The 25,229-nt window shown below is 36.8% G+C and overlaps 1 protein-coding gene across 1 annotated transcript in view; it reads left to right on the plus strand.

The window, feature by feature from the left end:
• Positions 1–25,229, plus strand: part of LRP1B (LDL receptor related protein 1B) — a 2,306,513-nt gene that overhangs the window by 1,807,074 nt on the left and 474,210 nt on the right. Inside the window, exons 42-43 of the mRNA XM_036744555.1 lie at positions 4,204–4,393; positions 8,251–8,455. Coding sequence (XP_036600450.1) covers positions 4,204–4,393; positions 8,251–8,455 — 395 coding nt within the window. The remainder of the gene's footprint in view (positions 1–4,203; positions 4,394–8,250; positions 8,456–25,229) is intronic.

Below are 25,229 nucleotides of genomic sequence, written 5' to 3' on the forward strand. Positions count from 1 at the left end.
TTATATCAGTTGAGCCTACCTTGATGTATGACAAATGATTATTCACATTTGACCTCATTTGTCCGTATAATATCAGATGCTCAGCACTAGATTAATTTTTACTTGGAATAAATACCTTGTTATTTCTACTTTTCTTAACTGAATTGAACTTTCTTCTCACCAAAAAAAAAATATTCAGGAGCTGTACTAAAAAACATCCAATCACTTTGGATATTATTTCAGTCCCCTTAAGGAGGCTTTTCCTCCATCCTATGTCCCACAGATGTCCCACAGTTTGGAAAACTGCTTTAAGGACAGGGAAATGAATTTTCTGAAGCAATTTCCCTTCTCATGGTGCTCCTTTACCTAACCTGTAATCATAGAGATCTCTTCTCCCTCACCTGATGTATTCTTTTGCTAGCTTTGCAATTCTTTTGATGCTGTGGGAGGGATGAAGCTGCCAAGATCCTTGTAATTCCTTCCTCAGCCCTCTCCTATGGTTGTGAGTTTCTTAGCGTCAGAGTTTAACTTCTCTTCTCAGTTCCACTATATATTTCAGGTCTGGTTGTCTAGGCAAACAAGCATTTTGCTTTTATTTAAAAACTTATCACATCATAATTGTATTGCCTCAACCAGTAGTACACCTTTTTAGACAGTCTATTTAACTGATTTAGGAATTCTCTTGGATCATCAAGGTAATAATGCAGAAGAAGGCTGGTGTTGCTGTTGTTTTTCTTAAATACCCAGAGACTGGTCAGAGTTGGATCTTTATTTTTTTTCCTAACATAATCTTCATAGAATTATGATTAGGTTTGTGTTTTCCATTAGGGTTTTGGTGGTTTATGCCAGTATCTCTTTTAATGGAAAGTAAATATATCTTTGAGAATTAAAAAAAAAGATTTCATGTATTTTTTTCTTTTTCAGTGTAACACCAGATTGTGATTAAGTATTCTGCCAGGTTGTCATCTATTACAAAAATAAAATAAAGACGAATCCACCTGGACAGAGAGAGGCATTTTATATGCCAGTAATCCAGGAAATAGATCAACCATAAAAGAGGAGCATCTGCTTCATCTCAGGGGTTGCACCAAGTGGTTCCTTGCTGACTTGGCATGGAAACATAACCAGGAGGAAGATCTTTCCAAGTCACTTAAAAGGGAAAATTCAGAAAGTAGATGGATTAATGATTATGTCCTTTCTTTAATAATCCATGACTCCACCCTTTTTATTCTGTCTGTCTCTATGAATAGGGGAATATAGGAGTGTGCATACATGATAATTCAGTTCAGTTTCTTTCAGCTCAGTAGTACCAATATTATTTAGAAATAGATATTGCACAGTGGAATCAGCGATTTGGTATTTGAAACCAATTCACTTATGACTGTAGGAATTAGCACGGGAAGAGACTTTAGAGATGATCCAATTGCAGGGGTAGGGAACCTGCAGCCTCAAGAATACGTGTAGCCCTCTTGGTCCTTACGTTCGGCCCTTTGACTGAATCCAAACTTCACAGAACAAATATCCTTAATAAAAGGATTTGTTCTGTAAAACTTGGACTCAGTCCAAAGGCCACACCCAAGGACCTAGAAGGTCACAAATGGACTTGAGGCAGCAGTTTCCCCACCCCTGATTAGTATAATCTCCCTTTTAAACAGATGAAGAAATTTAAACCCAAAGACACACAGGTAGTAAATAGCAGAGTATGGATTGAAACATAGCTCCAAAACTCCAAATCCATTGTTCTTCCCAATATATCACACTGTCAAATGAACTCATTCTTCCATTTTGTAACCCAGTAAAAACATAGCACCCAAGTACTGAGACATTGAAATTACTTTGACATCATCATGGTTTATATTTTTGTTTTGTCTCTGGCTTAAAACTCCATCCTTGCTGCCTCACTGGCTAATGACTAGAACTGATTTTGCAATGATAGTGAAAATGTAACATTCTTCAAGCTCTACCATTTTTTTGTAAACATGATTGATCCCTCTGTAAATATCCTATTTTCATTGTGTACCCTAGTCCTTACAACTTTCTTAGAGCCCCAGAAGGAAAGGGAATATTTAAATCATACTGTTTTTTTTTTCTTTTAGTATATGTAGGAATGTACCAACAAAAACAATTTATTGTTCCTAAGTAGGTTTTCTATTGCTAAGACACTAACAAGCGTACTTTTAACAAAAAGGTTTGATTAATGGACCTTTGTCAGCTGCTAGATGGATCATTGGATAGAGCACTGGGCCTAGAGTCAGGAAGACCTGAAGTCAAATTTGGCTTCAGATACCTACTAACTGTGTGACCCTGGGCAAATCCATTAACCTCTCTCTGCCTCAGTTTCCTCAATGGGGATAATAATAGCACCTACCTCAAATGGTTGATAGGAGTTCAAATGAGATAATATTTGTAAAGCATTTAGCACAATGCCTAGCACATATAGTAAGTGCTAATAAATACTTGTTGCCTCCCTGTTTCCCCTTCCTTCCCTTCCTATATATTTAGCTTAAGCCGAGTAAGTAAACTCATTCCTGTGTTGAAAATAGCTATATGTATTAGGAAGAAGAAAGGGAGAGAGGAGAAAAGGAAGGAAAAAAGAATGGAAGGAAGGAGAAAAGAATGAAGGAGAGAAGAAAGGAAAGAAGAAAAGAGGAAAAGAAGGAAGGAAGGAAAGGAAGGAAAGGAAGGAAAGAATGGAAGGAAGGAATGGAAGGAAGAAAGGGAAGATGGAAGGAAGGAAAGGAAGAGAAAGAGTGAGGGAATGAGAGGAGGGAGGGATGAAGGAAACATTTTAATGCTGGAAAAAACATCTGGCTCAAAAAATTTGAATTTTTTTTTGTACCTATTAAATTGTTGAATTGTAAACTCTGCCAATTGCTTGAAAACAGTTTTCTTTCTTTACCTCTCTTTTTGCAATTTTGATTAACTCATTTAGTTGAGACTCTTCATAGAAAGTCAGAGATATAAGTGCTATTTTTAGCCTCATCATTCTTTGATACAACCACAAATAGAAGTTGTTTGTTTCTTTTTTTAAATTCAGTGGGCTAGCAACTTCACTACTCTAAAAATCTGTGTTGGTATTGATGGAATTGCTCCTCTCACCATTTTACATGGTAGTTATTCTAACATTTGGTAAGTGGTTGGTAGGACCATAAAAGTTCACCACCTTATAGCCAACCCTGTGGTGACTTTCTGTGTCCTCAAATGTCAGATGTAGTCCAATCAATGGACCTAATACTCAAAATATTACTGTCTTTGTAGGACCTGATAAAGTTTACACTTCCTTGTAACCTGCGTGCCATAGGGAGGCCCAGGAGAAATTAAAGAGAAAGTAGGAAAAAAATTATTTTCTTAAGTTCATTGGACTAAATAACTGAAGAGAATAGGATTAGCAGTGAAGGAAAAGAAATCTGTAGATACTTTAAAATTTTTCTCTACTGTACTCATATTCTGTACTAAATAAGGCACCAAACTAAGGCAATAGCTACAGTCTGTTCCCCTCAAGCTTGGGTGTACAATCATTAAAAAATAATCACTTTTGTTCTTCATATTGTTACTTTAATTTATTGGAATCTGTAGACTGCAATTTATCTTTTTCTGACAGCATTAAAGGTATGCCTTTGATGGCAATTAATTTCATTTGCTCTTGTTTTTATATCACATTACTCATATAGAATGAAAGCACTTCCTTTAGGAACTTATTAAATAGTCAACCAATGTTTATTGAAGGTTTGGGAATTTGTTTGCTTTTCTCTTTCACATTTCTAGGTATAATGTCAAGGGGAAAAACTCATTCAAATTGTGTAGCTGAAGAAAGTCATTGACATACGAGTCAGACATCCCTAACTTTGTGAACACTGAAATTTTTTAAGAATTCATTGTTTAATTAAAAAAAGAAAGCAGCTAGCTTCTAAAAACAAAAGGCTCTCTTGTCATTGAACTTTTTGAAAGCAAATTTTTGCTTTCTTCATTTACACAATTCTGCAGAAAATATCTTCATGGCATATGTTGCAGTTCACAGCTGTGCTCTGTAATGCAAAACCAGCTGCCAATGTTATTTGTATTAGGCTTCCCAATAATTATAATTTTATACTCTTTTAAGTTGTGAAATACTCAAAATAACTAAGAATTTATATATTGGCATATGCACTTGTCATACTTGTTTCTCTATTCCAGAAGTCTAGTTCTTTGCAAGTCAAAAAGTAAATTCCCTCCTTTCTTTGACAGATGTTGGCTCTGTTGAAGGACTTGCCTATCATAGAGCTTGGGATACCCTCTACTGGACCAGTTCTACTGCATCATCCATCACAAGACATACAGTTGACCAGAATCGACCAGGAGCTTTTAACAGAGAAGCTGTCATCACAATGTCAGAAGATGACCATCCACATGTATTAGCATTGGATGAATGTCAAAAGTATGGAACTATTTTTTTAAATTTGTGGTCTCATTTTTGTTCCTATTCATAGCTTATTTAACTTGAAACACCAAAAACAGGGTGTCCGAAGATACAAGTGAGTAACTTTTCAGACCTGTGTTAGGCTGTTCATACTTAGAGAAAATAGGTTCATGGACCACATACTAGAAGAAACCTTAGAGGCCATTTTATTTTACAAGCCTCTTATTTTACAGGTGAGGAACCAGAAGCCTAACAAGATTAAATGACTTGCCCAATGTCACACAGGGAGTAAGCATCAGAGCTGAGATCTGATATGTTAGATTAGAACATTTCAGACATGAATGACTACAAAAACTAGTTGTTAATGTTTCATGTAAAGTTGCATTGTCCAATTAAGCTCCTGCATAGAGATAAAATACTGGTCAGAAGCACAGTGAACAAAAGAGATATCAGAGCATGTGGTTCTACTCATGTTCCCCTACCTTGTGGAAGTTTTTTTTTTTCCTGATTCCTGTAATTGTTACTTCTCACTTGCTCCTCTAATTATTATGTACAGATGTTTCTGTTTATTATGCTGCATTCCCTCAGGGAGTAGGTAAGCAACTCAAGAGTAGGAACTCTAGTTGTTGGTGTTTTTTTTGGTTGTTTGTTTTTTGCTTTATTGTTAGCTAAGTGTTTTTTGTTTAGAAGGACCTTAATAGATTGGTGGTGGATGAAGTAGGGGAATTTCACCTTCAAACAGCATGTTATGGTTTTATAATAGTAGGAAGCAAGAAAGCAGTATGAAAAGAGAATATTCAGATATCGCATTTTCAAGGAGATAGTGAAAAGGGCTTTGGAGTCAGAGGGTCTGGGTTCAGATCTATTCTCTGCACTGTGTAATGTCGGACACGTTTCTTATCCTCCCTCAATTTCATTAAACCATAAAATAAAGGGTTAATACTGGATGGCCTCTGAACCTCCTTCCTGCTCTAGAGATATTATCACATGAACCAGAGTTGGGAGGACACATTTCATAATGAATAGCTGATGAGGAAATGGAAAAATTATAAGCAAATAATTAATATAGCAGTTCAATCCAATTATATGTATCCTCCGTATGGAGGATTTTGAAGTTAATTAAGAATTTGAGACCAGGGAGGCAATGAAGGGACATTTCTAGCCTCCTGATTTTTCAAGTCAGAATATTAAGAGACTCACTGAATTTAAGTGAACTATCCTAGGTCATCCACTTATTCATAAAATTGGACTAGAAACCAGCTCTCTTGATTTTTAATTTAGGACTCTATCTACCATGCCATGTTGCCACAGAGACTAGGAAAATGAGACTCAGAGAGGTTTGGGGTTTGACTATCATCCTTCACTCATCTGGCAGATTGATTTTCCTAAAGCCCAAGTTTGACCATGTAATACCCATCTACTGCCCCTCTCCTGGCCTTGAATCTGCTTCAGTGGCTCCTTATTGCCTCTAGGGTCAAAAATCCTTTGTTTAACTTGCTCCTTGTGCAAGACACTCTATCTTCTGACTGAGCATTTTCATTGGCCTGAAATACCCCGTGCCCAGAATTCTCTTCCTCATCTCCACCACCTGACTTCTGTCATATCTTTCTGGTCTCAGATAAAATCTCACCTTCTGTAACCCCCTTTAATGCTACTGCCTTTGCTCTATTGATTATCTCCAATTTATCTTGCATATATCTTCTTTGTACAAAGTTGTTTGCATATCTTCTCCTCTACTAGACTGTAAGCTCTTTGAAAGCAGTGATTTTCTTTTGCATTTTCTTTTTATCTCCAGCGCTTAGCACAGTATCTGGTACATGGTATGTGTTTAATGTATGTTAGTTGACTCGTTAAATTCCTAAGGTATATTCACTGAACCATGGATAGAACTGAGATTTCATGAAGCTTCTGAGATGCCAGAGCAAAAGTGAATATTATCTTTTTTTAATTTTATTTTTAAATTGTTATTTATTTTTGTTTTTTTAATATATTTTTTATTTTTTAATTTATAAAAGTGAATATTATCTAACAGTTTGGCAGATGCTTAGTTTCACTATCAATACTTTATAAGTCTTGGGCAAAAACATGTAAGTGAATGAAAAAGCATATATTAAACATAATGTGCCAAACACTGTGCTAACTGTTGGGAGTAGAAGTGCTAAAGCAATGACAATCTTTGTTCTCAAGGAGCTTACATTTTGGTTTAGAAACTTACAAGGATGGTAAATGGAGCTTTAGGAGAATCACAAAGGGAAAGGAGGGTGGTGACTAGGGGAACTTCTGACTGGAATCGAGGCATCTCCAAAGGAAGTGAGTCACCAAATGTGATGGTAAAGTTATCGACCTGATTCATAGTGAATGTCATAATATGGAATAAAATATGAATTAAAGGCTTTGTTTGGGAAATCATTTTAAAAGTTTATAGTTTAAGAAAAGGCATTTTCCCTTATTTACATCAATAATATTGAAAATATAGGATATTCATTAGATTACAGGTAATTAGAGATGTAATCATGAGTGACACAAGGTAGGAAAATATTATACATGCTAAATTAGTCTCCATTGCAATATTTCAGGCTACATTTATGACTTGTAAAGTATGTTTTAAGCTTTTAAAATGTTCATTTACAAAATCCTATCCTATAGACATTTCTGCATGATTCTTGTTTTATCATTTTGGAGTGAATGAGATGTTTCTTAAACATTGATGGTTAATAGCACATGAGTTCTTTTAAAATTAGCTCGTTTTATATACCTGTACATGAATATTTGTCTCTCAGATTCACATTGTTGAAATTGATATCAATTTTTTTTAACAAAGTAAATAGATAGCCCAGATGTTGTACTCAGTAGGTGGGAATCTGTTTAATTAGCAAGGAGAAACTGATTTTGTGTGGATTTACATCCTTCCTAATAATGCCATATAGCTTCATGTACTCTATTTAATGATACAGAAGACTATAATCCCACAGTGTCCTTAAATGCTTACACATAAGAATGCTGTATGCAATCCTGCCATGTCTAGGGTATCACATATGGCATTTTTTTTCTTGATGCTATTGTTGGGCATGGTGCACTCCATTATTAAAATATTGAGCAGAAGCTACTGATAACAGATTCTGAATATTCGATACAATTGAAAACATTTGGGATTGGAAGAAGTTTTAAATTAATTTTCCGTTGCACTCAATTTAAAAAACAAAGTTGAATATGGAGACACAAAAAATGGCTCAATGACCAATATACAGAAGAGAAAAGAAATAAAGAAGTAAGAGATTGTATTAATGGATAGTATATAGTCATAAGTCAGAATACATAGTACATAGAAGGACCCCCAGTCCCTATAGGATTTGGACTGATTGAAGCCCTATGATTAAACAGAACCTGAAAGGGCCTAGATGCAGGATAGAACTTTCTGGAGTCTGAAATATGAACTCCATAAATGGACTAAAATAAATGTATGCAGCATTATACAGGTAAAGGAAATATTTGTTCAAGCTCTACTAAATAGGGTGATATTACGTCATAGGGGAATTTTTTTTTGTTTTGTTTTGGTTTTGTTTTAATGTACTTATTTCAGAGGGAACTTAATATTACAGTCTTCCCACTGGTAAATATAAAGTCCCATTTTACGTCATGGAGACCCATTGAACTAAATTCTTATTTGGAGGAAGGCACAACCTAATATTTCTCAGAAATATTTCCAGCATTCGTTTTAAGACTCTAGGAGACATTTCTTTAAGTATTGCTTAAAATTTGTAGCAGAATTACATAGAGTGAGGATACATTACTTTAATTCTCTTAAAAACAGTTTGGTTTTATGTTTCTTCTATAAGTAAAACAAAAATGTGTATATTTTTCTAATTAAAATATAGTTTAATGTTTTGGACCAACTGGAATGAGCAGCACCCAAGTATAATGCGATCTACCCTCACTGGAAAGAATGGCCAAGTTGTTGTCAGCACAGACATCCTTACTCCTAATGGACTCACCATTGATCACAGTGCAGAAAAACTGTACTTCTCTGATGGTAGCCTCGGCAAAATTGAAAGGTGTGAATATGATGGATCCAAGAGATATGTGAGTTAAATTTTTTTCATTATTTATTAAATATGGATTATGGAATGGTATATTTTGATATTTGTGCTTCTCTTCTTAAGAAAGGAGTGTATGATTTTTTGAAATGGAAAGTGTTACCATAGTATGAATGTTTTTATTGAAAAAAAATGCTTAATGAATGGTAAATATAATTTAACTAAAGAGGTTTTTTTTAAAGAAATGAAATAGAATAGTTTATCTACAAATATGGGGAAAATGAGCCTACAAATTTCAATAATCATATATATGTATATATATGTACCTTACAATGATCCATTTATGCTTTTATAATTTAATTTTAGTATTTATCCTGCGGAGACAATTTTTTTCTCTTATGGGTCTGTAGACAAATTATTAAAATATAGTCTTTCAGAAAGTCTTTATAATAGAACTCAGTACCTGCTCATTCATTTAATATACTTTATTTTTCCCCTAATTACATGTTAAATTTTTTTTAACATTTGGTGGTTTTTTTTTTTAAGTTTTCCATTCCAAATTCTTTCCCTCTGACTTTCTCTCACCACTCTCTCCCTTAAATGGTAAGCAGTTAGATACAGGTTATACATATGCAATCATGTAAAAAATTTCCACATTAGTCATTTTGTACAGAAAGAGTTGAATAAAAGAAAAAGAATGAAAGAAAAAAAGTGAAAATTAGCATGCTTCACTTTGTATTCAAACAATATCAGTTCTTTCTCTGGGGGCAGATTGTATGCTTCATCATTAATCCTTTGGGATTTTTTTGGGTCATTGTATTGCTGAGAATAGCTAAGGCATTCACAATTCTTCACCGAACAATATTGTTGTTACTGTGTATAACGTTCTCCTAGTTCTGTTCACTTCGCATCAGTTCATGTAAGTCTTCCCAGGTTTTTCTGAAATCACTCTGCTTGTCTTTTCTTATAGCACAATAATATTCCATTACAATCATATACCACAGTTTGTTTAGCCATTCCCCAATCTATGGGCATCCCTTCAATTTCCAGTTCTTTGCCACCACAAAAAGAGCTGCTATAAACATTTTTGTACAAATAGGTCTTCCCCCTACCCTGCTCCACTTTTTTAAGTGACCTGCTATTTTAAAAGATGAATTGAGATCAAAATATTATGCAGTCGAATGTGGTGGTAATTTGATTTTGTTTCTGTATGACCACAGAGCTAAATTTGCATGTTCTTTCCAAGAGGAAGAAGTAGAAATAAGGCTTCATCTTGTCCTTTGAAACAAAGAGACATTAACAAAGTGTACCCCTAGGCATAACAGGGAGAGCATATCCCATACTTCATGGTGACTACATCCAGACTTCATTTATCTTCTTTTTGACTAGTGTCCCTGATGGAGGGGAAAAATAAAGTTTGATTCTTCAATGGAAGAACTGTTGGGGTCACCTCAAATGTGCTGTGTCTTGTACATAATTAGGTTCTTTATAAATACTTGTGAGTTTAATTCATTATAACTAGAATGAATGGAGTCTACAGCATATTAGACAGTTGGAATGTGTTGCGCTTTCCTGATTTTTAATTAGTGGCTCATCTTTTTAATACACAGAGACTAGAGGTGAATAGTGAGTGCCCTGTGGTGCCAATTCTCTCCAAAGGGGATGGCACCTTTTGATAACCTCCTGTCTGTTGTTACATGGAAGGACTTGTGCTCAGCAATAATGATGTAGATTATCCCAGGCTTTCTAGTGCATGATATATATTTCATATATATATATGTATGTATATATATATATATACATATATATATATATGTGTGTGTGTGTGTGTGTGTGTGTGTGTGTGTGTGTGTGTGTGTGTGTGTGTGTATTTAATTGATGAATGGAAGTTTGGGAGATAATATAAAGTAGTACATAAAGAACTGGACTTAGAGCCAGGAAGACATATTGTCAAAGCCTATCTCTGGTACACACTGAATGTGTGACCCAGGGCAGGACATTTCACCTTTTCAATGCTCAAGGCAACTTACTCAGACTATAAGTCACAGAGAAGGTGCCCCTTTTTGTTTGTAGAGAAAGTTTTCATCTTGGTAGTTCCTGATATCTATAAAATCATAGGTCTTGGGGCAGCTAGGTGGCGCAGTCAGTAGAGCACCGGCCCTGGAGTCAGGAGGACCTGAGTTCAAATCCGGCCTCAGACACTTGACACAAGTACTAGCTGTGTGACCTTGGGCAAGTCACTTAACCCCAATTGCCATGCCCCCCCCAAAAAAAATTAAAATCATAGGTCTTATACTTATCCCTAATAGAATTGGTTTTCTTTTAACAATTTATTTTAATTTAAAAAAATCCTGACCTTAAAATACAAAAAAAAAAAAAGATTTCCATACACATAGCAGAACACAAAAGGGAAAATTCTATATGAAACCGTGAATGTCCATTCCATTGCTTGCTTTTTTTTTTGAGAAAAAGTATGGAGTATATTCTGTACATTAATTTTAACACTATCTGTTGTTTCTGTTCTCTTCTGTGTATGTACAAATGATTATATTGGCCTAGTATACACATTGGCATTGTGCAAAAATATGTCTCTGCCTTTGTTTCCATTATCTCCCTAGGAGGGTAACATGCTTAATTATAGGTCTTCTGGAGGTAGTTGGTCATTGCTGTGGTCAGAGTTAGGTCTTTCAGAGTTGTTTTTCTTTACTGTTCTCCTGGTTCTACTCATTTGACTCCATGACAATTCATGGACACAGAGCCCCAGATTCTCTGAAATCAACCATCTCACCTTTTCCAAAGGTGCAACTTCATTACATTCAGGTAGCCTCATTTGTCCAAACATTTCCCAGTTGTCTGAGATGCAGTCTTTAATTCTAGTTCTTCCTTGCCTCCCACTCCCTTTAAATCCACCTTTATATCTAGAAGCTTGTTTTTCTGTAACTATTCCTTCTGTCTTGTTATCTTGCCTCTTAAAACACCTCCACCCCCATCCTTCTCCGTTTCCTCACTGAGTTTGATATTCCTAGGTAGCACAGTGGAAAGATTGTTGTACTTGGAGTCAGATCTTCAAGACCATTGTTCAAATACTGACTCAGACACTTATCTGTGTGACTGACCCTGGGCAAATCACTTAATCTCTGTTTGCCTCAGTGTCCTCATCTGTAAATTGGGTTGTTGTGAGGATCAAATGAAATAATAACTTAACAAATAATGTATAATAACATTAGCTAAATGTTTGGCATATAGTATTCACTAAGTATTAATTACCATCATCATTTTTTTTCACAAATATTATTTGTAATTCACCGTGTAGACCTTGAAAGCACTAAGTAGTCACTAGTTTTTGTTTCCATGCCTAACCTGGCATGTTTAAGCCTCCTTTGTCTATTTAAAATAAGAATGAGGTTAATCTAATTCCCCCTTCCTCCGACCTCTTCTTCCATGTTTATGTTTCTTTTCCTATACCCCAGTTTGAGAAAATATCAAGTTCTACATCTTCCTCCTTTCTTTAGTGTATTGCTCCTTTTGCATCCCCTTTTCCCTCTGAAATTTCTCACCTCCTAGACATCCATCCTTCCTTAACTCTCTGAATACCCTTTGCAGACATTAAGGTTAGGAAGGTATACACTTAGTTTTTGTCCTCGTACAATAATACTAAATGTACATTTTTAGGTTTCTATGGACTCTTACGTTTGTATTCCGGAGTTCCTGCTTGGCTCTGGTCTTGTGTCCTCAGGACACAGAGCTTTGTAGACTACTTTTGTATCTGGATATCATTGGTCAGGAGCTAGATTACTGGAGAAGATGGGGAAGAGGAATTACCACTGCCCATGGACTTCTAGCTGATTTTTTTGTTCATTTATGGGGTAGAAAATGTCACTTACTCTAGCTTCTCTTTGTATTTCTTGATCACTTAGGCTGGTGTGAACTTTCAGGTTTTGTTAGAATAAGTGTGCGAGTTATAGGCATCATGTTGTTGTTCAGTTATTTCTGCCATGGGATCTTCTTGGCAAAGAGACAGGAGTGGTTTACCATTTCTTTTTCTAGCTCATTTTACAGATGAGGAAACTGAGGCAAACAAGGTTAAGTGACTTGCCCAGTGTCAAATGGCTACTGAGTGTCTGAGGAGGCATTTGAATTCATGTCTTCTTGATTCCAGGACTGGGGCTCTATGCACTTCACCACCTAGCTGCCCCATGGGCAGCCTATCTCCCATTCTATCAGCAATATCTGTTAATTCTCCATAAAATTGGATGTCAAATTTTGTTGTCCCAAGGCTATTTGAAAGGATTCTTATCTCTTTTGGGAGGTGTGAGATAGGGTTGCATTTGATGTAACATTATTATGCCCTAGTACAAAACATTTTAAATTCCTTCTCAGTACTTTCCTTCTCAAGTTCAATCTTTCTTCACCATTGCTTGTTTTTGTTCCCCTTCTTCTTTCATTACTCCTTTCTATGGGGACTCTAAATACCTAAGGTAGGAGAAAATAATTTAGTTATTATTTTTAATTGTCTCGTGGATTACCACTTGGTCTGGAAGTAAATGTGCTTCATCATATTTTAAAACATCTCTCCATATAAAGCTATCACATTTTTAGACCTTGTTATAATTTTTGTTAGTATGTTTTTATTATAAGATCACACCTGATAGTGTGACAATCATTATTAGAGTTCTTGCATCTATATTTTTATATGTTTTGATTTCATATTAATTGGAGGAATATTTAACTTTTTTATTTAAAAAATTCATAACTTCTTATCATTTTCTTAACCTTTATTAAACCCTAGGGGAAGCTAGGTGATGCAGTGGATAGAGTACCAGGCTTGAAGTCAGGAAGATTCACCTTCCTGAGTTCAAATCTGGCCTTAGACACTTATAGCTATGTGAGCTTTGACCCTGTTTGCCCCAGTTTGCTCATCTGTAAAATGAGCTGGAGAAAGAAATGGCAAACCACTCCATTATCTTTGCCAAGAAAACCCCCAAAAGAGATCATGAAGAGTTGGACACTGCTGAAAAATAACTAACCAACAAAAATTCAGCCCTATACATTTTCCAAAATTCCCAAGAGTTAATTTTTTTTTTCTAATTAGAAAAGCAATGAGGTAATTTAGAAGAAAATGTTTAGCAACTTAAATGTGGCTGTGGCTGTATTCTCTTGGTGATGCTTTCATTTGTTTCATTTTTTTAAAAATAAAAAGTAATCCTACCCAAATACCCTCTGCACAACTGAATGCTGTAATTTACTACTGAAAGTAAGAATTTTCCTGAGATTAATTTGATTTATGTAATAAAATGAACACGTCCCTCCAGATTCCAAATGACTCACAGCTTGCTTCTTTACATCCCAGATAATACAATATATGAACTTCAGTGATATTGATATAAAAGTAAACAATCTAAAGACTAAGTGATATGTTGTACCTTTACAAATTGAACTCTAATAAACAATTGGCCGTACATATTCTTCTTTGTAGACAAACTATTTTGAAAATGCTCTTTGCCTATTTCTTTCCATTATTCTGTGACAAGTTCATCACCTGAAGGGAGGATAGCCATTTGAATCTAAATGAAGCTAAGGCAGCAATTTAACCGCACACATTTGCACAGAAGTTCATTTAGACATTTCCTTCTAAACTGAGTTTAAACTCATTTGCAAGGTGGTCTTTGTTTCAGTGTTACTTCTTTCATTTAAAGATTCATTATTGCTCTTTGCTTAGTAAGAGCTTGTTGTTTGCTGTGCTTCTCATGGTTGTGTTTTACTTTAATTTTATATACTATTTGGTCTTGTCATAAGTAGTTTCAATTTGTTTTAAGGAAAAATAAAAATGATGCAAATAGTTTTAGTCATTTTTCATACTACTATATTTTAATTGCATGGTAGTTTAGAAACTTGAAAAATATTTGGAATGTTAGGGATTAGTCATAGATTTCAAGCAATCAGGGACTTTAGAGGTGATTTTTAACTGATTGTCCTTTAATTTTGTAGTTATTCTTTCTAAATGTCTTTTTTCAGGATTCAGTAGCGTAGTACTGAATTTTTATTGGCTATCTTATTGATTAGTTATTTAAGGTACTTATGATTTATGCTTCATGCCTTTAAGGGAAATGGGGGAATGACACATCTGTCTTAAAATCCTGAATGTTTGGTTATGTGAATGATATTAATGTGGGCCAAGAGAGATTCCAAGATTTTGTAGTTCCCAATAGCCCATGCTTTCATATATGCTGGAGAAAGGGGAATCTGCTCCAACTCTAGCTCCTAACATTCTATTTTAATGAAATCCAAATTGACTGACTTGGAAATTCATCTTTCTACTTGAGCAACTTGGGTAAAGAAAATGAAATCTCTCCAGACCAGAAACATATTCATATCTTGACATAAAATAACTGTTTCTAGGAATTCATTATTATTCTCCTTCTTTCTTTGTTATTTTTTCTTTCCTTCTCTCTCTCTCTCTCTCTCTCTCTCTCTCTCTCTCTCTCTGTCCTTTACTATTTATGCAGATATATAGGGCTTCAGATTAATTTACTTCTTTATTTTGTATTTCTACATTAGTCTTATGGAATGCATTGTTTTCTAGAATGGTCAGTAAATATTTGTTAAATTGAACTTAATTAAAATTGATCCTGAAGATTCAGAACATATTTTTCAAAAGGCATAATAGAACATTTAGTAAAAAGTCCAGATAGTGTAATACCTTTCTTAGAAATATAACAGCATTTTTTTGCTGTATAAGTGATTTTCTAGTTGTTTTCAATTCAATTTGCCAGACATTCATTATATTCCTCCTTTGTAGAAGGCATTGTGCAAAGCCATAGTTTATATTTGGGTTACAAATTATTATGACAGAAAGGCTAAATACTTTTTACAAATATTATTGAGGTTAGGCAAGAGTCAGATTCCCATTTTTAGGGAACCTACAGTCTAATGGAGGGGAACAGTAGAAGAGAAATCTGTCTGTCTAGCCATATATATAAAACACAATACTTTAATGGAAATATGTGATAAATGCAAAGAGGTGGTCAATTCAAAGTGCCCTGAGAAATTTCAAATAGTGCACATTATTTTCACTTGAGATAGAAGCAGAGGTATGTATAGACCTGTAGGTTGGGCGTGACAGCACAACCTGGGAGAGAATTCCCATTGGTCCTTTCCCCTTACTTTGAACAGTTCCTCTGAGGAAGAGGGAAAGGGTCCATGGAAATAGTTTAGTTTTCCAAAGTTTGCTGGGATACTCTTCCCCTATACACACAATTTATGTATGCCTATGCTTGGGAGCCCAGGAAAACTTCATGAGGGAAATCATATTTCAATTAGGATTTGAAGGGGAAAAATGTGGATTTCATAAATTGGAGAATGGGGGTGAGGCTACGTATTCCATTCCAGGCACAGGGGATGGCATGAATAAAGGTGTAGAGATTGGAGAGGCCAGGAGAAGAAGAGAAAACACAGAATAATGTAGTTTTCCAGGGACGTAGAGTTTAGAAAGGAAATGGTATCAGGTAAGGCTGGACAGTCAAGCCATTGAGTCAATAAATAATATGTATACCATGTAGTATGTAACTATGTTTAGATATAATTTGTAATTTTGTATATTTCATTTTATTCATTTGAAGTCATTATTCTGAGATAATTTTCTCCAGGAGTCCCTTGGCTTACTCATTTCCATAATCTGCTTGTCTATCCCATTTCAGTCACACCATGGAGAACATTCCCTTAATCTTACCATCTCCCACAATTGTTATATTTCCATATTCGTGAACTCTGAAGTTCCCTTGTCTGCTCATAATCTGTTGTCATTCTACCTCTCTCTTTTCCTCACTACCCCGACCCATGTTCTTCATCCTGCCTTTGCCCTCTAAATCCTCCCGGGCCATCAGCTGCACACTAGCTACACTTTGCTCCCTTCTTCATCTTGACCTCTTGGTGAACTAGTTCAGTAATACAATATCCTCTTTTCTCAAGTTCATTGACCCTTAGTCTATTGCTGATATTGCCTTGCCAAACCTCAGACTTGAATTACTCTCACCATCTGCTGCCTTTGTTCCTCCTCGTGTGCAACTAAATGGAGAAAATCATGGCACTGTCCTGACTGGGCCTTATACAGCTTTATGTTAGATAATCTCACCTAGGCACTCAAATTGGCAAAGCAATCTTTCTACACTTCCCTAATCAATTAACTAGCTCACTTATGATCATGCATTTTCCAAACCTTTTCATCCTTCCTCAAACCTCCCATGGCTCCCCTTCCCTCCACCCTCTCAGCTGAGAACCTTGGCACATGTTTTACTGAAAAAAAGTTGGGTCTGTTCCCTGAGACCTCCATGTTTTCTTCTCCTCCTCATATCACATCTCTCAGCAGCCTTCCACCATTATCTCTTCCTTCATTCTGGCTTACATAAAGGTGTAGCCCTTCTTGCTGAGACTAAGCCCTCTTCATACATAAATGATCCTATATCATCCTCTCTTTGCCAGCAGATTGCTCTCCCCCTCCCCCATCCTACTTTCTCAATAGTCTTCAATAGCTTCTTGTCTATTGGCTGCTTTCCTACTACCTACAAGCGTGTAAAGTCTCCCCCATCCTCAGAACATCCTCATTTGCTCCAACTATCCCACTAGCTGTTGTTTAATATTTCATTTCCCTTGTTGGGCAGACTTTATGAGAAAACCATCTATGATGTCTCCACTCCTTTCCTTCTAAAATTTTTCTTAACTCTGAAGTCTGGCTTCTGATGTCATCATTGAACTGAAAATGATCTCTCCAGAATTACATTGATCTCTTAGTTGCCAAATCTAATGGCCTTTTCCAGTCCTTATCCCTCATGGCTTCTGTACCCATTGACTCTATTGATAACCCTCTTCTTCTTGATGCTCTCCTTTCTCTAGATTTTAGTGAAACTGATCTCTCCTGCTTCTTTTCCTGCCTTTCTGACTCGTCCTTCATAGTGTCCTTTGCTGTTTCTCTATCCAGATTACTAAGAATAGATGTTCTACCAAGGCTCTGACCTAGGCCCTCTTCTCTCTCTATAGTGGTATAGTTTGATTGGTGATTGCATTAGCTCTTATGTATTTAATTATCATCTCTATGCTGAAGATTCTCAGATGTATTTATCCAGCTATTGATCTCCAGGCTCACTATTCTATTGGACATCTTTTTAAAAAAATTATTTATTTTATTCTGAACTTAAGAAATAAAACAAGCATTTAAGTAACATAATAGTATAGAAAAAAGATTATTATACATGAAATTGCAAATCTATTATGTACCCCTTACTATTCCTTTTAAGCATATAATAAAGTTATTATGTAACTTTCTTTTTTTCCCTTTTTTTCTTCCCTCCACACCCTTCCTAGAGATGGCTACCATTAGACACAAATATGTATGTATATACATCTATATATATATATGTAAAGCCATTCTATACATACTTCTAATACTTCTATTAGTTATTTCTCCGGACCCAGATAGTGTCTGCCATCGTATGTCCTTTGTAGTTAATTTGGGAATTTATAGTGATCAAGAAGACTTAATCCCTCAAAATTGTTCTTAAAACAATATTGTTGTTACTGTATACACCATTTTCTTGGTTCTTGTATCAGGAGGGCAGAGTTTATAATCTCAAAGAGGATCATAAACATGTCTGAAAGGTTCGGAATCGCCGGATATAAGAAACTCTCAAAGTAGAAGGCAGAAGAATCAAAACATTTATTTAGGCTCAACAGTAACCAACCCATGAACCAGCAACCCCATTTTGATATGTTGATCCAAATCTTCCAGGCCCAATAAGTACGCCTTGCAAGAGTAACCAGGAGGCTACAGAGAAACATGATTGCGTAAAGCAAAATCATGTTTCCCCCTTTTATGGTAATAAGATTACCCACTGGACTGAAGTCTTTGTTCAGCTTCCTCCCGTAGATCAGCTCTGCTACTGGCAGCTCCTGCCTCAGCTGTGTCTGTGTCTGTTACTGAAGCTGCAACTGAAACTGACGATGTAACGGTCGTAACTGCCTCTGTAACGGTCGTTGTAACTGCCTCTGGCTCCAACCGGAAAAGGAAAGAGAGGAATCTTCAAGCTGTCCTCTCCCCTCTTATAGGGTTTTTGACATCATCAAGCTCCGCCCAAATGACCAGGGCCGATTGGTTCCTGAGTTGGCTCCTCCCCCTAGGGTAGACCAGGTTCTGGAGCTAACACCTCCCCTCAGCCAGCCCCATGACTCCCCACACAGGAAGCCGTCTGCCTCCCGGCATGCTCCCCGGGCCTCCTGCCCCGGAAGAGCAAGCCACAGTGTCCAGAGGCTCAATGAGGCAAGCTGAGCCATTCAAAGAAAACAAAAGCCATTATGGCTACATTCCACCCCTTGTTATAGGATACATAATCTAATCAGCCATGTATCCTAGAACATACATTGTGATTCAATTACAAAGGAAACTAAAACATATCATTCATTATAAAGCAAAACATATCATTTGGTGACATTCCTAAACATTGGTTTAACGATAAGTCCCATTCCAGAGGTCATTTCTTTAACGAGCTGGCAGGAATTCCAAGAATACTACATGCTTAGGCAGTCACCGGAAAGTGCAGGGTGCTTAAGCCTGAAGGAAACAAAACTAGCAACAAGGTTAGCCAAAACAAAGGACAAAAAGAATAGACAAGTATGGACTATAATTCTTCAAATAAAATCATCTCAAGTTTGGTTGAGATTTCAGTTATGCAAAGATCCAACATCAGAGCCAAACTCAGGTGGGAAATGTTTCTTTTCAAAAGGAACATAATGAGGAAGCCAAGAGGATCCCACCCTAGATATAGACTAAGATTGTCCTCCCAGCCTTTCCCCAGATGTACAAGTTTTCATCCGTTGATCACACAAGGTCACCTTCACTCTGAGTGGCTTGTGGGCTTGCAGGAGCAGTTCTTATTTCCCTATTTCTCGTGTTATCAAGTCCTCTATACATTCTGTATAATTCATTGGTTGGAATTCCATCTATCATTTCAAAACCTACCCCTGCTCTCAATAAAGCAGTAAACATTTCTTTCCTTGTTACTCTCCTTTGGCGCCAAGTTTGCTGGTTATACACTCTTCTCTCTCGAGGAGATCTATCCCTTCCCCAGTCACCTAAGTCATATAACTGTAAAATCTTATTTATCACTGTTGTAAGACGGCTCCCTACTTCTCCAAGCAATAAATTCAAAATTAGTTGTTTATAAGCAGGGGGAGCTGTCCTAATTATTAAATTCCTATGAGACAGTCCCATTGGATCATTGTAATATTTGTCTGCAGTTCCTATCATAATGGCAGTCTTCATTACCTCCTCCTTTAGTCTCATGATACAATCTCTAAGTGAATACCAGGGTCTGTGCTCAGTGGGCCACATAGAATCAGTAGCATATCTCTTATTGCATCCCACAGCGGCTAATGCCAACAGAGTAGTCCTGCTATCACCATCTCCTTGCTGATGATGTTCCCTAAAAGCTTGTTGAACTAGAGGATCATGGCTGATACCTATGAATCTCATGCAGTCTGTCCCATCTACTGATATTCCACCGGCCCCTTGATCACTGAGTCTTACCATCCAAGATATCAATGGTTCTCCTATTCTTTGGCTGAATCTACTCAAAATATCTGTGACCTCTTGCGGTGAGAAATCTTCCTGAATTTCCCTTGTAACTGAATCTTCACCTCGGGTTTCTGTCTTCCTCCTTTGTATGGGTCGAGCCCTTGTCTGATCATTTAACCATCTCCTATTCTCTGTGTGAGGCACATCCTGAACCCCAGTAGTGTTTTGTGCCTCAGCCGGCTCTTTCTGGGCTGGGTTGAAATGCACTCTGGGCTTTTTTGGTCTCCTGTTGCTCTTAGCCACATTAATAGAAAAGTTCTCATTTGAGTCAGTTTGGTCTTCTGCTATCTGAGATTTCCCTTCTTCCTGTGGGGTAGGAGTGCCCCCATGTCTTTCACTTAATCTCAATCTTTCGTATACTAGCCGGTAGGCTGATAACACTATCCAGCTTTGCCTAGATAGTGATGCCCCTGACTGAATCCCAACTTCTCGTAAACACTTTTCTAAATCCCTAGGATCTCCTCTCCGTAGCCTTGGTTCCCAGTTTTCACAGGGTCCAGCTTTTTTAGCCAATTCTTTTGCTAGGGAGGAATAAAATGGATCCTCCCATCCTGGGATATTTATCTCTTCCTCTGGAATTGTTCTGCTTCTAAATAGAGATCTTATACCTAGCGATCCTGTTCGTGACGCCAAATGTATCAGGAGGGCAGAGTTTATAATCTCAAAGAGGATCATAAACATGTCTGAAAGGTTCGGAATCGCCGGATATAAGAAACTCTCAAAGTAGAAGGCAGAAGAATCAAAACATTTATTTAGGCTCAACAGTAACCAACCCATGAACCAGCAACCCCATTTTGATATGTTGATCCAAATCTTCCAGGCCCAATAAGTACGCCTTGCAAGAGTAACCAGGAGGCTACAGAGAAACATGATTGCGTAAAGCAAAATCATGTTTCCCCCTTTTATGGTAATAAGATTACCCACTGGACTGAAGTCTTTGTTCAGCTTCCTCCCGTAGATCAGCTCTGCTACTGGCAGCTCCTGCCTCAGCTGTGTCTGTGTCTGTTACTGAAGCTGCAACTGAAACTGACGATGTAACGGTCGTAACTGCCTCTGTAACGGTCGTTGTAACTGCCTCTGGCTCCAACCGGAAAAGGAAAGAGAGGAATCTTCAAGCTGTCCTCTCCCCTCTTATAGGGTTTTTGACATCATCAAGCTCCGCCCAAATGACCAGGGCCGATTGGTTCCTGAGTTGGCTCCTCCCCCTAGGGTAGACCAGGTTCTGGAGCTAACACCTCCCCTCAGCCAGCCCCATGACTCCCCACACAGGAAGCCGTCTGCCTCCCGGCATGCTCCCCGGGCCTCCTGCCCCGGAAGAGCAAGCCACAGTGTCCAGAGGCTCAATGAGGCAAGCTGAGCCATTCAAAGAAAACAAAAGCCATTATGGCTACAGTTCTACTCATTTAACTCTTCGTTATTTTGTGCAAGTCTATCCATGTTTCTAAGATCATTGAGCTCATCGTTTCTTAGAACACAGTAGTGTTCCACAACAATCATATGCCACAACTTGTTCAGTCATTCCCCAATTAACAGACATCCCCACAGTTTCCAGTTCTTTGCTGCTGCAAAGGGAGCTTGTAGGGTTTTTTCTTCCCCAATCGTCTTGGCATACAGACTTAGTAGTTGTATTGCTGGGTCAAAGGATATAGGCAGTTTAATAATGCTTTGGGCACTATTCCAGATTGCTCTCCAAAATGGTTTAATCAATTCGCAGTTCCACCAATAGTGAGTGTCCTAATTTTTCCGTATCATCTCCAACATTTGTCACATTTCTCTTCAGTAGTTTTAGCCAAACTGATAAGTGTAAAGTGATATCTCAGGATTGTTTAATTTGCATTTCTCTAGTCAATAATGATTTAGAGCATTTTTTCTTATGACTACAAATTGTTTTGATTTCTTCATTGGAAAGCTTCCTCATATCCTTTGATCATTTATCAATTGGGGAATGACTCATTTCTGTATGTGTCATATATCTTGAACACGGTATCCCATAGATCACTTAAACTCAATATATCCAAAGCAGAACTCATTTTTTTTTCCCTAAGAATGTTTCTTTCTTTCTGTCATATTACTGTTCAGAATGCAACAAATCCTCCCAGTCACCTAGTTCACAACTTAGCTATCATACTCAACTCCTAACTTTCTGTCACCTCTCCACCTACTCCCCCTTCCCCTAAACACATGCACACCTCAAGTGAGTCGCCAAGTCCCCTAAAGTTTTCCTTTATATCTCTTGTATATACCCTCTTCTCTACTCTGCCACTGTCACCAACCTCGGTGTAGGCCCTCATCACCTCCCACCTGGACAAATGCAATAACCTTCTGATTGGTCTCCCTTTGTAAAATATCTCTTTACTTCAGTCTGTCCTCTACTCAGCTGTCAAAACAATCTTCCTAAAGTCCAAGTCAGACCATTTCAACTTCTCCCAATTCCCCACCATTAAATAAACTCCAAACTCTAAAGTCTCCCTATTACTTGCAGGATCAAATATAAAATTCTTTCTTTTAAAGGCCTTAATAACCTGGCCCCTTCCTGCCTTTCCAGTCTTCTTCTGCCTTGCTCCATCCTCACTTCTCTCCCACAGACTGATCCAGTGACGCTGGCCTCCTTGCTGTCCCTCTATCTCTTGTCTCTAAATATTTTCAGTCTATAAGCATTTGTGGGAAAGAATTATTCCTTTGTCTTTTCATCTTCATTGATATATAGCATAGAGTCTTTTCCATCACAGGACTTTAGTGAAATGTTTCATAGCATTAGAAATCTATTAGTTGAATTAGATTACTTAGTCTTAAAGCATATGATGGGAAATAATTAACAACCAGCTCTAAAAAGGAAAAAAAATATTCTGGCCATTTTTTAAGATTAATCTACATTAGAAACATTTTCTCCATTACTTCTTAAGTCTAGGCAATAAGTTAACAATAAGTTAAATCCTGATTTGAAACATTTCCAAATTTCTGAGGTGTAAATGTAAATTTACTGCATATTTAACAATTAGCTCTTATGAGCTTGCTCCAGCTCACCTTTTACACCTCTCCCTTAACTCCTCTACAGAATCTCTGCCAAAATAAATACAGAAATAGGAAGCTCCTAGCCTTAGACAATTCTCCTCTTTAGTTCATAGAATCACAGGATAATAGATTTAAAGCTGCAGGGGACCTTAGATATCATTTTGCCCAAATCCTCTTTTTTTCCTGATGAGAACTGTATGTCATAGGTTAAGTGACATCCCCAAGGTCATATAGGTAGTAAACCACAGAGGCAACATTTGAGTCCAAATCCTTTGACTCAAAATCAGTGTCTTTTCCACTTTTTCACACTGCCTCTCTAATCTCTCTTATGTTGAGTCAGATTTTCCTCCTTGTAACATTCATCTGGAACAACAGAGAAAATGAGCTTTTCTCCAACACAGGCCTTCTTAAGGGCAGCTGACATAGTTTTTTCTTTCCCATGCTAAGCATCCCTAATTATTGACCGACTGCATTAATTCAACTGCAATGATTTGATTTAAAATGTACATAGACCAAAATTTTATCTCTTAAAGGGAAAATTAAAAAATGGTTCTAGTATGCCCACTTATATGAATTGTCTGATTGTATCCCATTATCCCATCATTGTAGCTGTCATCTATATCACAAATTTCCTACTTAGAATAATCATATCCTGCTTATATTTTTAAATGTTTATGTTAATTTGTCTTTCCCACTAAAATACAAGTTTCTTGAAGGCAGGCACAGTATCTTATATAGTGGATATATTTGTATCCACCATAGTGCCAAGCTTAGTTCTAGGCATATAGTAGATGAAATAATTACTTATTATGTAATAATTTTAATTATCTCCTGGGAAGTAATAGAATCTTAAGACTGGAAGCATCATTGACAGTTTCCTCTGCTCCTCTCCATCTTCCTAATTCCAACAGACTAGTTTTTTCTCCTATTAAGGAGCACAGCAGTAATTTTACTTGGGGTTGCTGCATTAAGGATAAACCCTATTCTAATGTATTTAAGAAAACTCTTTGGTGATATTACAAAACTGGATTTGAAAGCTTTTCTTACATTAAGTTGGAAAAATAGGTCACTTTTTCTTATGTTCCTATCCCAGACTTCTGCTTTGACTCTCTGGTTGTTAGAATAAATAATAGTTTATTTATAAGTGGGAAATTGTGACCAACTTTAATATTAAATGCGAAAGAATGCCTAGCCATCTCATTTATTGCTTCTGAACTTTAAAAGGTCCTTTGTGTCTTATGTACCTCTGTATTTTGCATAGTGGTAGCTTTCAGACATTAGAATAATCTTCTTTCCAGATCCCAACTTAAGCTAAGTTTTCTCTGACTGAAAAAGTAGTTAGTAAGGGGTTCAGTAGCAAGTGTGGACCACCTTTATAACACCAGGGCATGATAATGTTGCCTTGAAGCTTCCAGGGTACTGATAAAGGGCTCTGCAAAGCCGTGGCAGAACATTTGAGATGGGTATATTCTTTCCAACTCCAATGAGATAATTGGATCTGTAACTTAGAAAGTGGGTCCATTGATATCACATGTACTTATTGGTACTGATGCAGTAGGAAAGTATGGAAAGTTTGAAGCATATTGTTTTTTCTTCTATTTAGACATTTTGCTCTGTTGGGAAGAAAAATAAATTTTTTTTGAGGCAAAAATAGATTTTGATTGCTAATGACTGAGTTTGTTTTATTTTAAGGTAATCTAGGTCCTCAGTTATGTACTTTAGGTTAATTGGAAAAAGGGAAAGCCCAAATGTTTGTCCTCCTTATGATAAAACTTATTCTTCAAGTTTACCTTCGCAGTATTCTCCATTATTTTAGGAAAGGTTGTTTATTAGAAAAAATAGCCACTGGTGACAAGCAAAGGATTCCTTTCTTTTAGAAAGGTCGTTGAGGTTAGCATAGGGTGATTTACTGTGTCCACATATTTAAAAGTTGAATTCTTGGGACAGCTTTGTGGCACAGTGGGTAGAGTTTTAAGCCTAAAGTCAGAAAGACCTGAATTCAGATGTGACCTCAGAGTCTAGCGCTATCACTTAACCTAGATCTGCCTCAGTTTTCTCCACTGTAAAATTGAGAAAATAATGAAGATTGTTGTAAAAATCAAATGAGATGAGTTTGTAAAAACACTGTGGGCACTTAGTAAATTCTTGTGTTTGTGCTATTTCCTTCCTTCTTTGGGTATTTGGG

This window comes from Trichosurus vulpecula, chromosome 2 (assembly GCF_011100635.1).
Source record: "Trichosurus vulpecula isolate mTriVul1 chromosome 2, mTriVul1.pri, whole genome shotgun sequence".
In the NCBI taxonomy this organism is placed as follows: Eukaryota; Metazoa; Chordata; class Mammalia; order Diprotodontia; family Phalangeridae; genus Trichosurus; species Trichosurus vulpecula.